The sequence below is a fragment of the Colossoma macropomum genome, unplaced genomic scaffold (assembly GCF_904425465.1).
Source record: "Colossoma macropomum unplaced genomic scaffold, Colossoma_macropomum, whole genome shotgun sequence".
In the NCBI taxonomy this organism is placed as follows: Eukaryota; Metazoa; Chordata; class Actinopteri; order Characiformes; family Serrasalmidae; genus Colossoma; species Colossoma macropomum.
Genome location: NW_023494799.1, coordinates 4,485,281 through 4,501,520, shown reverse-complemented (window position 1 = coordinate 4,501,520; position 16,240 = coordinate 4,485,281). Strand labels below are relative to the sequence as shown.

Below are 16,240 nucleotides of genomic sequence, written 5' to 3'. Positions count from 1 at the left end.
ATGGCGTGCAGATCGCGCTCTCATTGGCTCCCTGGAGTTCAAATCTGCGTGCTGATTGGCCCGGACGCCCGTCAATCAAGCGTCTGACCGGAGCTTAGCCTCAGCGCGCGAAATCGAGGTCTCGTGTTAGCGCACGCTTACGTTACAGCTTCCCGCGAGAGTATGCTAATGGATTTTTGGCACACACGGGTGGTGTTTAAAGAGCAGCGAAACGGCGCGGCTTTGTCTGTTTTTGCGTTTCGTTTTCGCTTCCAACGCAACATAAACATTATAAAAGGGCCAGACGACGCATTTTATGGCGTTTAAAGTTGAGAATTTCTAAATACTGGCCGGGTGCAGCCGGCCAACCAACGAACCCGCCACCAACTGCCGCGGGACGCAGTGAAGTGGCGGCGCGTGCTTTGTAGTGATTGGCGGGAAGAAGTGTCACGCGCACATTCTGAGGAGTTGTGGAGTTGTGAAGTCGTCGAGGCCAACAGAGCCTCATAAAGAACCACAGCAATGGCGGCCTACGTTATTAACACCTTAGTCACGACAGAAACGTTCGCCTTCACCTTAAACGTGGCTCCAAACTAGCATTTAACGCGAAGCCGTCTGCCTTTTGTGGTTGAACGGGCCTTCGAGAATGAGCGGATGGTGAAGGCCTAGCAGGCAGAGCAGAACGTACACATATTCCTGTTAAACAATACACGTATAGACCACATATTACACATAATTTCAATAAACTATCACGTTTATGCGCTAAATACTGTAAGATTTGTCCACCCGTGACCTCAAAATCTCGAAACTTGAGTATTTGTGGACCGTTTAAGGCATTTATCTCAAAGGCGAATTTCTAATATGAATGTATAGCAGAGGCTGTTAACAGTTCCCTTAAACCATTACGTTTATATGCTGAAGAGTAAGATTTGGCTACTCCTGACCTCAAAAAATTGAAATTTCATATGTTTACATACTATTGAAGGCGTTTGTTTCAAAAAAGCAGCACATATGCAAATTCCTATGTTAGACAGCACAAACATACAGAAAATGATAACATTTTCATTGAGCCATTAAGTGATTAAGCCAAACAGCAAGTATTTGTGGACCGTTTAGGGCCTTTATTTCAAAGGCAAAGCTACGCACATGCAACTTGCCATGTTAAACGGCACGATATACAAGTATACCACTTGTTGACACTTTTGTTCACAATATTCAGTTTACACAGCCATATTTGACCTTAAATGAATAGAATTTTTTGTCATATTTACAGATGATTTGGGCCTTTATGTCAACGGCTTCAGTATCCTCAAGTTGTTAGAGTACAATAAATTTAACGAACATTTTAAATGTACATATATATATATATTTCTGTTCCACTACCCCCCTTCAGTTAGTAGCCTATCCTACCTCCTTCAGCCTGCTGGACCCTAGTAATGCCCTCTTTTTCTCCTATCTACCCACCACAGCCTGTTGTACCCTACCTCACTAGTAACCTCAGTTTATCGACCACAGTGTGTTGTATTGCTTTCTTTATTGATTGACTGGCGTCTGTTCACTATTCCTAGTCAGCTCCATGAGCCTGAAAACAGTCATAGAAACCATGTTTTCTGTTCTCTAACAATATAAAATGGCTAGTAATGGTAATTTGTGTGTTCCAGATAGGTTCATATCAGGGTCCTAATGGTTTAACGGCAGCCTATGACCCTTCTAGACACATTTGATGGATTTCTAATGGGTACTAAGGATGTTCTAGAGCAGGGGTGTCAAACTCAACCACTAAAAGGGCCAGATTAAAAGATCTCAACAAACCTGTGGGCCATAGATCGCCTATGTTTCATTTCATTTTTAATTAATGTTGTGCTATAACCCAAACTGGCCATTGTTTATTCAAAATACATAAAACTTCAGCAGTAAAATGGGCAAATGTAGTAGACCTAGTTCAGTCTTTGAAACCTACCTATCTGCTCGAACTAGACCCCTGCCATCCTTTCTTTGCTGCAAGTTCATTAACACTTGGGCTCAGTTTCTGAGCTGCTGATCTGACACTAGGTGTTCATATTGGTTGAACTGCAGCTGAAATGCAGCTTGAGTATTTGGTGACATGACTGGTCTGGAATTTCATAGAGTTGTGCAGGATTGAGCTGTAACTGCTGTCAGAGCTTGTTTATGTGGAGCCTGGCCACTTCCTATTTCCCCCGTTATATCAAAAACATGACTGCAAAACAGCAGAGGGTGCCCACGAGTGAGTCCTCAATGAATGGGGATAAATGGAGCTAAAGGCTAAAAACAAAAAGTTAAAATAGCTTCTAATCACTCGCCCAGAACTTTCCTTTAATTTTAGAAAGTAGAAGGATGTATTTCACTAAAAAAGCAAAGAAATCTTACCCGTCTGTTTCCTTTTTTCTACAGCAAACAGGTTTTTGGGCAGCAGGGCGCCAACATTACCGCTACTGAGTGCTGATTGGTTGGCGATCAGAGCAGCTCATTGGCTGTTCGCGCTCACTGACGTCATGAACGTACATGAGACGCCGTTTTAAACTCCCACAACTCGAGTTTAAAAGCTCTTAAAAATATAACAGCAGTGTTAAAAACTTTATGCTATTCTGTGTTCAGGAAATGATTGAATTCATTCTTTTATCTTAAAAATGTTTAATCATTTATAAACTATGATTTTGCTCAAATGCTCCATCTTAACCCATTCATTTTGGACTCGCTCAGGAGTGCCCTCTAGTGGTTCAGAAACCCAGAAAGACATTACAGAGTGGTAATTCCCCTCTCCACAAGTTCTCTGCCGCTGTCCTATAGATAGCTTTTAGGGTAGGAGAGTTGGAGAGCACATTACGTTGCACTGCATGCTGGGGACTGTAGTACAGCGCATTGTGAAACAGGCTAATATTAATAGAAAATTAAAATACTTTTGATCTGGCCTTGTGTTTGACACATGGGTCCTAGAGGGAACTAGTGGTCAATATTTACCATTAAGCCAATTCATATTAGGAATCAAAACCAACAGGTCTTAATCCTAATAATGCTTGGCCTTTTCAGCAGGTCAGTGCTTTTCTATTTTCATCAAACACAACAAGTAAAATAGTAACACTATAAGAAACTATATTTCTTTAACGATATCATATACCTGTATTTTCACTGTTTATGATATAACTGAAACATTGTCTAGTGATCTATAATACTTACGTAGTACCCTGTAGTAAACTGAAGTAATTGTCTGGATTATATAAGATGCTTACAGTAAGTTAAGGTCCTGGAGATCTACCTTTCTGTGGAGTCTAGTTCCAACCACAATCTGCCTCACCTGCTCCAGTAGGAAGTTCTTGATTGGCTGGATTTGATGCACTGAAGTTAGCTAAGAGGGAAGGCAGCATATTAGATAAAGGCTGGAACTAAACTCTGTAGTAAAGGACTCCAGGAGGAGGGTTGGTGACCACTGCTGTAGGTCCTTCTCATATGGGTAAGAGGCCACTGTTTCTTTCTTTGCCGATGCTGCAAAGACGGAACCACAGACTCATTTCTCTGTGCACAAAAATTAATAAAGAAATATAATATCACATTTACACTGATCAGCTATTAAAACCACATCTTTGTATCTACACTCATAGTCCATCTTATCAGCTCCACTGACCACATAGGAGCACTTTGTAGTTCTACAGTTACAGACTGTACTTCATCTGTTTCTCTGTATACTTTGTTACCCTGTTCTTCAGTGGTCAGGACCCCACAGGATCCACACAGAGCAGGTAGTATTTGGGTGGTGGATCAGCAGTGCTGCTGGAGTTTTTAAACACCTCAGTGTCACTGCTGGACTGAGAATAGTCCAACAGCGTCCTGTGGGCAGCGTCCTGTGACCACTGATGAAGGACTAGAGGATGACCAACACAAACTGTGCAGCAGCAGATGAGCTATCGTCTCTGACTTTACATCTACAAGGTGGACCGACAAGGTAGGAGTGTCTAATAGAGTGGACAGTGAGTGGACACAGTGTTTAAAAACTCCAGCAGCACTGCTGTGTCTGATCCACTTGTACCAGCACAACACACACTAACACACCACCACCACGTCAGTGTTACTGCAGTGCTGAGAATGATCCACCACCCAAATTGTACCTGCTCTGTGGGGGTCCTGTGGGGGTCCTGACCACTGAAGAACAGGGTAACAAAGTATGCAGAGAAACAGATGGACTACAGTCTGTAACTGTAGGACTACAAAATGCTCTTAAGTGGTCAGTGGAGCTGATAATGGTTGAACTGTAGTTGTTCTGCTTTTAGTTCATGGCTACTTGCTGCCACCTTGTGGTCACACTGAAACGTTCAGTCTGTAAAAACAAGCCTGTTTCTTCACGTGAAATCTCGTGAATTAATGTTTTTGGTGGGTCTCTTTACAATAAGCAGCTCTCAGACGGATAAAACACTGTTTTTGAGTTTTTGTTATTGAGTTTTTAGGGTTATTTGGGGGGAAATTTCTCTGCCCACTCGCTCTCTGACCCTGTGATGTCAGACTGTTTTCCTCTTCCTGTTTCTGCACAGAAGTTAAAGCTCAGCAGCGTTTTTAATCAAAGGTACGTTTAATTACACTGAGAGATTCATGTCTTTGTTTCATTGTCGTTTTGTGTTGGGGTCTGATGTAGAGTTTGAGTGCTGACAGTGTTGGTCGTGTGTGATATTCAGTGTCGTCTGACTCTGAAATGCTGTTTATTTTCCTGGCGGTTCACCCAGGTAGTTAGGTAAACCAGCACAGAGCTGCATGGCTGGTCACCAGCAAAACCAGAACAGGTTGTGTTTCGGATGCTGGCATGCTGGTCAGCAGCATTCGAAGTTATTATACTGGTCACTAGCAAAACCAGCATATGAAGTGTTTTGGGTGCTGGTATGCTGGTCAACCAGTATGACCATGCCGGCTGACCAGCTAAATGGAAGTCAGTATAAACTTAGTACTAGGTAGAAATTCATAGAGCATTAATATGATATCAGTTCTGTATAGAAAAAAGAAATCAAATCTGATGTATAATGTATCAGAATAGGCAATATAAATAAACAGAACTCATAATAACTCATTTGATCACACAGCAAATCTCAGTATGTAAAGCAGATTAGAGGGAATTGGGCTATAATCTTATTCCTTATATATTAAAGAGGAGTTCCACCAATTTTTGAAGACCTCTGTATAGTACAGTCGTCAAAACGTTAACCAAGCCATTCAGAGTGGTTTGGCTGGAAATGTCTCAGAGAATCTTACTGACTTGAGAAGCAATGTGTGTGGAGCAAATACCGTACTAGAAAAACCAGCATGGCAGGTCTCCAGCATATCGCTGCTGTCAGAACAAAACCTCATATCTCCGTTTTTGACATAATCTGAAAGTGCATGTTGCTATTTACGTTACGTGTAAATTTCATAATGAATGGACCAAAAGAAATGGCCCAAAATGACTTGGAAAAAAAGTCTGGCTCCATTGACTTCCATTAAAAGTAATGTATGTTTTTTCCTTCTCCTGTAAAGTTATCACTTCAGGGATATCAGGTTTTGTTCCGATGACAGCGATACGTTGTGTTTTACATGCTGGGGTGACCAGCTAAACCAGAACCAGTCCACACTAAACCATCTTACACCAGCATGAAGTGATTGCTGGTCTGTTCTGTTTTTTTCAGCAGGGTATAATGATTACCAAACGGTTTTATGTTTCTTGTCTTCATGTCTGTCTCTGTTGTTTTGTGTTTTTGAGTCTTTGAAAAGCACTATAGAAGTATAATGTATTATTATAATTAACCTACTTAAGTCTTTTGAGTATGTAAATGTAATAATGATGATTATTAAATAGAGCTAAATCTGAAAAAAAAAACATGAGGGACTATTTTACCTCACTATTTTACCTCATACTGCATGTATCTCTCTGCCATGAGTGTGTTTAGAGTTTTGAGCCAAAAGATTGTCACAAAACTATCGTAAAACAATGTTTCAGGCATCGGGCAGCATAGACCTAACTATTTCTAGTAATAAATTTCAGTGAGGCAGCTTTTAGAAGCATTAAACTCTCAGAACTGCAGACTCGTCAAGTTTCTCTACAACGTGACGAGTCTCTACAACAAGAGCATTTCACACCAAACCACTCTGGATGACTGTTTACATCTCTGCCATTGAACTATGCAGAACTTTTGAAAAATTGGTGGAGTTCCCCTTTAAATCAAAAGCTTTTGTAAGAACACAGGTTCCTAAGTGTCTAAAAGTGAATAAAATGGTGTAATTTAGGTTGTTCCCCTCTTCCTCTTTATCTCTGACTGGAATCACTTTAGTTCATCTAAATTCCTTCCATTCAAAAATTACTCTGTTTCTCTTTACTTGGCTGTTTACAGTTGAGGATTAAAAAAAGATACAGGGCACGTCCAGGTGTTCTGGGCCATCAGGTAACAGGAAACACATTAAGAAAGTCTTGTTCTGTCCAGTATCAGCTGATGCTTGCTTGCGTGTTCTTTCTAATTTACCACAAAATGTGCTAAATTAACTACTAAAGTAACCTTTAGTGAGAAAATGAATGAAATAATGGCTTTTTCATTGCAGGCATTGCAGAGACCCATGGGACCTGTAATCAACAAATGCAGAATGTCACCTTTTATTTCGGGAGATTTTAACGTTTTTGTGTGTTTTCAATTGATTTTGCTGTCTCAGTATCATTGAAGGCAACTGTATATTTGGCATGCATTAAAATATGTTAATTATTATGTCAGCATTTTGTGTTTTAGACTTTCAGACAGTTATTATAAATTTTATTTCCCTCCAGTCTATAAAAGATATAAATAAATGAACCTGAATTTGCGCTCTGTCAAAGGACTGAATGAAAGAAAACCATACAGGACATGCAGATTTCCCCACTTTTATACAGAGATGATTCATTTTAGAATTGCTGGACTATGAATAGACTTGAATATGCAGTACTGTGCCAAAGTCAGAGACGACCAGATGGACAGTTTTAGCTTTGAAAATAAAAGTGCAGAAGATGAGGAGGAGATGTTTTATGCCTTTGTGATCCTGCATGCTCCAGAAGACGCTGAAGAAGCAGCACGGCTGAAGGCCAGGCTGGAGAGAACATCATCAACAACCGGAGCCACTTTTGCTGAAGATTTTGCCGAACCGGGACGATCCCCGTTCCGGTGCGTGGAGGACGCCATAAACAACTCGGCCTACGTTCTGCTGCTGCCCAACTTCAACACTTATTCATTTAAGTCAAAATGGTCATTAAGTACAGGTTGTTCATTTTTCAGCATTAAGAGACCAGAAAACATACATTTTGCAACATTACACAAAAGCCCCAACAACTAAATATATAATATCAAATTTGCAGTATTTAGTCCAACAGCTTCCAGTCTTTTCAGGGGACTCACTTTCAGTTCCTCAAAGAATCTGCAGACACACCTGCAAAGTTCAGTCTTAGAAAATGATCAACCAGCTTCTGAAGTAATCAAACACATTCAGTGATGTTGAGGTCTGGACTCTGGGGTGGTCAGTCCATTGTTCAGCTTCTGTGTTTGATGTGTCCGTCTCCTTTTCTCAGTGAGGTTCTTCTTGATCAGCTACACATCCTTTCAGACCCACAGCGCTGAGTCGTCTTCTCACAGTGGAAGGATGGACAGAAACACCTGTGGATGTTTTTAGATCTGAAGCAGTTTGATTTTCTCCTCTCTCTCAGAGATGAAAGCTTTAAGTGCTGTTTATCTGATGGGGCAGTTTTGGTGTCTAGAAGGTCTTCCAGGTGGTTGTTGGGAGGCATATATTCTCGGTAGCTTTTCACATTTTTTGAACTCCAATTTTGAAAAATCATTTTTCACTCATTTTCTTTCTCTCCTTCCTTATGCAAGTGGATTATTTTACATCTCAGAAATCTTTTTTGGACATTTTGTCTTTGTATTTAATAAACAAAGGGTCGTCTCTGACTTTCTCGCAGTATTACAGGAGGCCTTTTTGACAGCAGTCATGCTAAGAATGGGAGGATAAAGGCAATAAAGAAATTGAAAGTGATCTTTTTCTGTTTCAGATTCATCGGCATGGATAAATCGATGTCCCAGGGCTGCTAGTTGAGTTAAGATGGCAGATATTACTTCTGAAATTTGGGGGACCTTCTAATTACACTCGGAACAGCATGGCAGAGGAGAGCAGGCCTCTGGAGGAGAAGAAGCTAACGCTAGGAACAAAGGCTAGAACAAACGCTAACACTGGGTCTACGCTTTCCTCTGACAGTCCGTCTGAAAGACCACTCTCGGGTTCTGGACGCACTGAAGATACCTTAGAAGGAGCCGGTGCTGCTGCTGAGCATCACATCATGGGTAGTTCCAACCAGCCGATTAGCATGACTGCTAATACGTCTGGAGCCGAAGCTCGTGACAGTTTGTCTGGAAGGACGATCTCAGGCTCGAGAAAGACTGAGGGAGTATTTGGAGGTGCTGGAGTTACTGCTGAACCTCAGAACGTGACTAGCTCCAACCAGCCGCTTAGCAGCGGTGCTAATGGCAGTGCTAATAGGTTTAAAATTTCCTCTGACAGTTCGGCTGAAAGAACATTCTCTGTGCCTGGAAACGCTGAGAAAAATAATGTAGGAGCCTCGGTTGGTGCTGGACATCAGAACACGGCTAGCTCCGATCAGCCGTTTAGCGGGAATGCTAGTACGTTAAAAGCTGGAACCAACCCGGCTGATATGGACGATAGCAACCCATCTTCTCTGCACTCCACCTCTACCTGCTCTTCTTATAGCCTTGAAATTAGCCTGTCCACAGCCAGTAATGAGAAGGAATCACAACCACTGCCTTTGCAGACTCCTCCAGAAAGTAGAAATGACCGGAATAAACAGATAAATCCGTTAATCCCGCCTGAAGAAACAAAACTAGCCGTAACAAACTTTTCTAGAGCTTCTGCTCCTGGGCCTCCGCATCAAAGTGCCCAACCTGCAGAGTCAGTGGCTGGTAAGGTCACTAGGTGCACAGATATGCTGGGAAACTGTCAGATTGTAACATCCAAAAATTCAGTTTCTAGTGCGGAGAATGCTTTTTCATCCATAACTAGCGGCAATGGTAAGCTGGGAGCGCAGCCGTTTAGCAAATTAGCAAGCCAGCCCCCGAAATCTGCCTCGGTGCAAAGCACTGAACGGATGGACAGCTTTAGCTTTGAAAGGAAAAGTGCAGAAGATGAGGAGGAGATGTTTTATGCCTTTGTGATCCTGCACGCTCCAGAAGACGCTGAAGAAGCGGCACGGCTGAAGGCCAGGCTGGAGAGAGCATCATCAACAACCGGAGCCACTTTTGCTGAAGATTTTGCCGAACCGGGACGATCCCCGTTCCGGTGCGTGGAGGACGCCATAAACAACTCAGCCTACATCATGCTGCTGCTAACGGCCAACTTCAACACTCGCTTGAATGAGATGAACACAGATTCTGCCCTCATAAACTCCATCGAGAAGCCTCATAAGTACAACACGGTCATCCCACTGCTGCCCCGCGACAACAGCCTGACGTCCGCTGAGCTACCTATGGTATTGAGAACCAAATTCCCAATGAGAGAAAGGGACAGAGCTTTCGAGATCATGGCTAGGAGGGTTCTGGATCCAGAAAAGATCCGGAACCAGAAGAAGATATGGAAGCAGGAACTGCTAGTCAGGAAGCAGCAAGAAAAGCAACAACAGCTACAGGATGAAAACAGACGCCATAAAGACTTCATTCGAGAGTCTGAAAAGGTCAGAGAGCTAGAAAACCAGAGGATGCACCTACTAATGCAACAGCAGCGTCTTTTACATCCTTACGCTCCACAGCCACAGTGGTACCCAGCATTTCCTGGAGGAGCTCAGCCTTTTGGTCCAGTGCCTCAACAATGGCCGGAACCAACACCTCAGCCACCATCAAGCATCCACATCCAGAACGCAAAGTACATCATGATTGGCAACGACTCCACCATGACTGTCAGAGGAGACAGCTCTGGAGACGAGGACAGTTCATGAAATATTGAGAGGAAAATTGCAGAGGTTTTCTTGTGTTCTGTTTGGTAGCGGTGTAACGATACACATATTGTCGGGTTTCTGATTATGAGGTCAAGATTCAACATGGTTTTTGATATTTCATATGCTAATGTCTAAATTTCTAGTTATTAAATGGTTCTCAGATCTTTTTATGTGCCTGCTATGCCGCAAAATACTAAAATAGGCCACAAAAAATTGCAACCTTAGAATTTATAAGCTCTTCAGACAAAAAGCCAGTGGCTGGGTTCGAAATAGCCTACTGCATACTGCTCATGTACTGATTTCCCCACAAAATAGTAAGAAAAATGCAGTTTATGGCCAACATTTCTCCAGTACGCCAAAGATACCCAGATGACGTACTGCTCAGGCCAGAAAACACGGTCATTTCACGAGGGCATAACCACTGATGTAACCCCAATGTTTAGCCCCCAAGCATTTTAGTAGCCCAAAATTCAGCCTTAAATGGATACATAAATGTTAAAAAAGGCTAATTTTTCCAAATTCTACTACACTCAGAGCAAAGTTTAAGCCCCATCAGTTTTCTGTGCTGGTCTTGCTAACTTGCTGCATAGATAATGCGGGGCCGATCGTGGGCTGCAGGTTGGGGAGCCAGCCTTGTGACCAGTAAGCCACTGGTTCGATCCCCTGAGCCGACATGACTGAAGTGCCCTTGAGCAAGACACTTAACCCCCAACTGCTCCCCGGGCATCATGGATAGTGGTGCCCACTGCTCCGGGCAAGTGTGCTCACTGCCCCCTAGTGTGTGGGTGTTTCACTGCACAGATGGGTCAAATGCGGAGGTCAAATTCCTCTGTGTGCGAGCACAGTTGGCCGGTGGTTCTAAACTAAACTAAACTAATGTGGTTGAAACAGTAGCTTAAGTTCTCAGTTGAACAATCTGCGCAGCATCTGAAGATAAAATAACTGACCTTTTAGCAAATGTTGTAAACACTGGTGTCTCTGGATTCCACAGATTTGCCACTCAAAGGGGACATTGGGTAGAAAACAACACCCTCCACTCTGTCATGCTGTCTTTTAAAAGCCACCCTGGCACATCTTTAGACCAACATATATCCACATGCCCTGCTAAGCAGCTGAAAAGCAGCCAGCAACGGTTGCTAAGCAGTGATTGGAGGGCTAAGGAAAATGGGGCGGGTCTGGAGACGGGTCTGATTGGCTCAGTTCCTCATGTTAGCGGTCTGGTCGTGTCCCTGCTTTGTAGTACGGCACACGGCTGCTGTTATATACTAGATTCAATACTGGATATATGTGCTACTGATGAAGAGTAGTATTCAATGTACAGTATGTACTGGTGCAGTGTGCAGTATACAGTACACAGTATGCTATTTTGAACACAGGCAGCTGTTTGGGAGAGGGTGTGTCCATTGCATAAGCCCCGCCCACTCTCCACCTACTCTGATAGGATGCACCCACGTGCCTAGTTTGATTGTTGACAATGGTTTCAATGAATAATGGTAACTGAGAGATGCTCATTTCTTTCTTTTTTTGATACTGTATTGAAACTTTTATTTTTTTACTGTCTGGATTAGTTTTATATTAGGAGGTGCTGTAATGTAATTTTGAGTTTGTGAGTTTTGTCCAATCAGAACTTTAATTGACTGCATATTCCTGCAGATGTAAAGATCCACAGCAGTTTTTACCTGCTGTAAAATGAACTGTAGAAGTAACCCCAGGTTATTTCAGTCCTGTGCAATTTGACGTATTCCATCATATCCTGTGGGAAAGAAGTGTTCATGTTCAGGCACTGAAACAAGCATTTCATCGCTGTCCAATGATAAACATGTATCTCCATTTTTTGTGATTTTTACTTTTCAGCATCATTTGAGCTCAGCAGCTGTCCCTCACATTGTGTGAAAGTTTTGTAATGGACCAATAGAAATGCTCCAAAATTGCTTAGAATAAAAACTTTTTCCATTAACTTACACTGAAAGTAAAGAACGTTTTGCCCTCTCCTGTAAAGTTACTATTTCGGAGATACTTGCTTTTCGTTGGACGGCGACGATTTATTTGTATTCTCAATAGCCCAAATCAAGCCAGTACGTACTGGGCAAGTAAGTGACCATGACAAACATTATGATCTGCTATGTAGGTTGATGTTATGTGACGATTTTTACAAATGACATCACTAATGGCACGGTACATTGAGTTCAGACAGCTGGGAAGGCAAATGATTAGGATGAATGAAATATTGATAAATGTTATAACGTTTTTTGTGAGCAGCCAAAGCTACAAAAGATACTGTTTATTTGTTACAAAAAAAGCACATTGGACCTTGTTCATCAAAGAGCTCAGATTTGCCCATCTTTAACATCGGATGAACTGCTCTGCGTCTGAGTCATGAAACTTTCATACAATGTAGAAACGAGCAGAGATTTGAGCGCAAATGATGAAATCAGCTTCGGTGCGTGAAATCAAGCGCCGGCCTAACAGCACCTCACTTACATATCATTCATAGGAAGCATGTTTCGGTAGGGAGCCGGAAAGACGACAGCATTAAGCATCTTGCGAGCCAATGGCTGTGTTTTTTGGTGGAGTTTGAGGTCGAACAATGAGTGCACTACTCCCCCTACTGACCAAACTTTATATGTGTTATGTGTTAAATTTACCACAGCTGGAAAGAAGAAAATGTAAAATGCATAAAACGTTTTAGGTATTTTAAGATGGTAGAATGATGTGATTGTGTAGAGTGATTATTTTCCTAAAATAACATTAAAACGCTGTATTATTGCAGGGGACAAGATGCTACTACACTAGCTGTGGTTTTTTTTTATTATTTTGTGAGTATAAAACAGAAGCACAGTTTAATACGTCTATTAATGGGAGCGTTCAAGCATTTATACCAACGTGCATGTAAAATAAGTACACCCAACCGCAAATCTAGCATTTGTTTCAGGTTGTTACACTATTACGCTCAGATTTACGCGCTCCTACCAGACGCGAGTTTGATCGTATGCATACGCCAAAGACGAAACTGATGAATAACAAACTGTAGGTGAAATTTGCGCTCAGATTTGATGAATAAGGGCCGAGTTCTTTTCACTATATTCTTCTAACCTACACATTGATACTGTTACTGACAAACAACACATTCTTCTTACTTTTAACCGTTTGTTTATTTGTATTTGTTGTAAAGTTATCCCAAAGGAAAAATGTCTTTCTAAAGATGAACACACAAATGAGAAAGCTTGAGGTCTCCTTCTGCACTGATAGACTTCTGAAGGATTTCTGAGATGTGTAAGAAAATGAGATCTTTTAGTTTTCGTATGTAAATATTATTCCGGTAAGACTGAGCGGAGACGAGTCAGACACTAAAGAGTTTGCGAGGCGATTGTTTTGATCAAAGTTTGAACATTGGTTGTTTCTCAAGGGGCCACATTTCAGAAACAAAACACTGAAGTCTCGCCCTGATTTCAAATAGGACTGAACTACGTTTAGGAGGAGTGAACGAGATCACGAGGAGACCTCCTGTAGACTCTTTCTTTCCTCTGGGATATCTTATGTTACAGTTTCATGGCTGACTAAGACTTCTGCACACTATTGTTTGTCTGGAAAAAAGCTCATTATCTCTCTTTGCTGGCCCAGACTGGTTCCCCCAAATTCTGAATCTAGTCAAGCACTGTGTTTACATGCGCTTAATAATCTGATAACTGCAGTAAATCAGATTTTGTCAGTAATCCGATCAACGCATTTACATGCACTTGAGTAATCAGATAATGGGAAAACTCCAGGTCTACGTGAGTCAGACACTAATCCGATTTCTGCTTTGCAACCAGCCAATAAACTCACAGAAGAAGACGTGACGTAAATCTAACGTAAAACTCAAACTTCATGCCTTTTTTTTAAGCATTGCGCCACTTTACCTGAAAATATGAACACACATCATCTAGAAGATGAAGAATATTTAAATCTTTCATTTCGTCGAGCATGTATTTGGTTTCAGCGTCGCTCCAACAGTGTTTTGCTGTGTCTTGCGGCGACGCTGCTCGCTTATTTCCGGTACGTAAGAGTAAGAGTCTACATGCACTGAGAAATCTGATTACTGAGCTAAAATCCAGCTCTCTTTATCGGATTTCTTTATCCGATTTCTAGACCTTACGCCGATCTAAGAAATCAGTGTATGCTGTTTACACGAGCATTTGAATAATCAGATAACTGCAGAAATCCGATAATGATCGGATTATTGGGTGCATGTAAACACACTCAAGGTTACATACCAGTGATAATAAGGCACTGAGAATAATACAGTAATACAGGGCATTTGAGACAAATCTATGTGCTCATATATGGAGAGGGTAAATAGAATATTAAGTAATTTTACTACTTTCCAACAGAAACACACGAAGCACACAAACAAGACTGCAAATTGTCATATCACTATATATGCATGAGGTGCTTATGGGCTTTAAAATGTGCAATGATCACTGAATCAGTATATGGACGATGGGGCGGTTGTGGTATGCGGTAAATTATGAATAAAATGATTACACTGGACTTCACTGACCTGCTCTGTCTGCTCTTTTGTGTTACCACAAGTTATTATATGCCGTACATGCCCTGTATTGTTATTTGGGAAGGCTTATGTAATACAGCAGCAGTTACCTAATAGGTTTCTGTCATCTTCGTCAGATGAACCAGGTCAACTTCCACCCTGTTACAGTCAGTCACTTCTGCTCTGTTCCGATTAATCAGAACAGGTTTATTTGTCATCTACGTGGAATTTCTCTTACTACATTTGGTGCAGCTTTACTGCAGTGCATAACAGGAAAATATGACGTATGCAAAAGTTTGAGCACCCCTGGTCAAATGACTTAGACATCACTACAGGGAAGAAAATCTAGCCTTTTCTGCCACTTTTAGTGCACAATTTCTGTTTATTTGCTGAGTTTAACATACAGGGAAAGAAATAAAACATAAGGTATAAAATGTGCCATAACATTTGCACAGGACACATGTTTTATGTTTTTTTTTTCCCCTCAATACGTTAAACTCAGCAAATAACCAGTAATGGCGCATTAAAATGTGCAGAAGTGTGTCTCTGTAGCGGACGTGTTCACTTATATACACTAAGAAAATCAACAAAACGTCATTTGACCAGGGGTATCTAAATTTTATTTGCCTACAACTGTATCTATGGTCATTTCTAGTCACAACATTGCTATGAATTGCTATTTGATTAGTGATTGATCATTCGTTTCATTATATTCATTTGCAGAGCTGAACAGCTTTCTCAATTATTATGGAATCAGAAAGAGCTCAGTTTATTACTGAAAATGTCTTAATTTTTACCGCTTCCTAAGAATTGTTTGAACTCTAGAATATTAGTGTCATGTTAGAATGGAATATACCTGGAGCTAAAATTGGTTTTACAGAATTGACAACAATGAAAACAGTGATTCTAAACAGTGTGTATATATCAATTTAAATATTCGATTTTTTATAACTAATAAACATTATATATATATGTGTATATATATATATGTGTGTGTGTATAATGTATATCGCTGTTGTCGGAAGAAAACCTTAATTTGAAAATACCTATTGCCTTTTACATTTTGCGTAAATTTCAAGATGAATGGACAAAAATAAATGGCCCAAAATGACCTGGAAAAAATCCTGGTTCTATTGACTTACATTAAAAGTACAGTCTGTTTTTTCCTTCTCCTGTAAAGTTATCATTTTGGAGATACAAGGTTTTGTTCTGACAACAGTCATATATATCTATATATATATATATATATATCTATATATATATATACCCCTGCTGTCGGAACAAATAAGAAAGTCATTTAAGGTCATTTATTTTGGTCCATTCATTATGACATTTACACACAATGTAAAGGGCAATAGACATTTTCAAATCATGTCAAAAACTGAAAAACAGCAGCGATATATATATATATATATATGTATATATATATGTGTGTGTGTGTGTGTGTGTGTGTGTGTGTATGAAGAAGACATTATACAAAATGCTCTTAAACAAGTAAAAGCATGTTAAATCAGGACAAAAACTGCTTAACAGTGCTTAACAGTGCTGTTTAAATATGTATTAAAGTTAAAAACAATATGTAAATATTTTTTACTTTAACACATATATATACTTTAATAGTTTAATATATATATATAATATATATATATATATAAACTGATTTAGTTCTGACCGTTTATGTAAATGTTTATGACCGTTTATGACCGTTTATGTAAATGAACCGCGCCGGTAGCCCCGCCCCCGGG

At 40.7% G+C, this 16,240-nt stretch overlaps 1 protein-coding gene across 1 annotated transcript; it reads left to right on the top strand.

Moving 5' to 3' along the window:
• The first annotated feature begins 4,447 nt into the window (after nucleotides 1–4,447).
• ticam1 (toll-like receptor adaptor molecule 1) lies at nucleotides 4,448–13,916 on the top strand. Its single transcript, XM_036586787.1, has 2 exons — nucleotides 4,448–4,552; nucleotides 8,018–13,916. The coding sequence occupies exon 2, from the start codon at nucleotides 8,123–8,125 to the stop codon at nucleotides 9,965–9,967; it is 1,845 nt and encodes a 614-aa protein (XP_036442680.1). The 5' UTR covers nucleotides 4,448–4,552; nucleotides 8,018–8,122; the 3' UTR covers nucleotides 9,968–13,916.
• Nucleotides 13,917–16,240: the final 2,324 nt, after the last annotated feature.

Excerpts from the sequence above, each read along its gene's own strand:
- ticam1 (XM_036586787.1), top strand. The coding sequence starts at position 8,123 with ATGGCAGAGGAGAGCAGGCCTCTGGAGGAGAAGAAGCTAACGCTAGGA.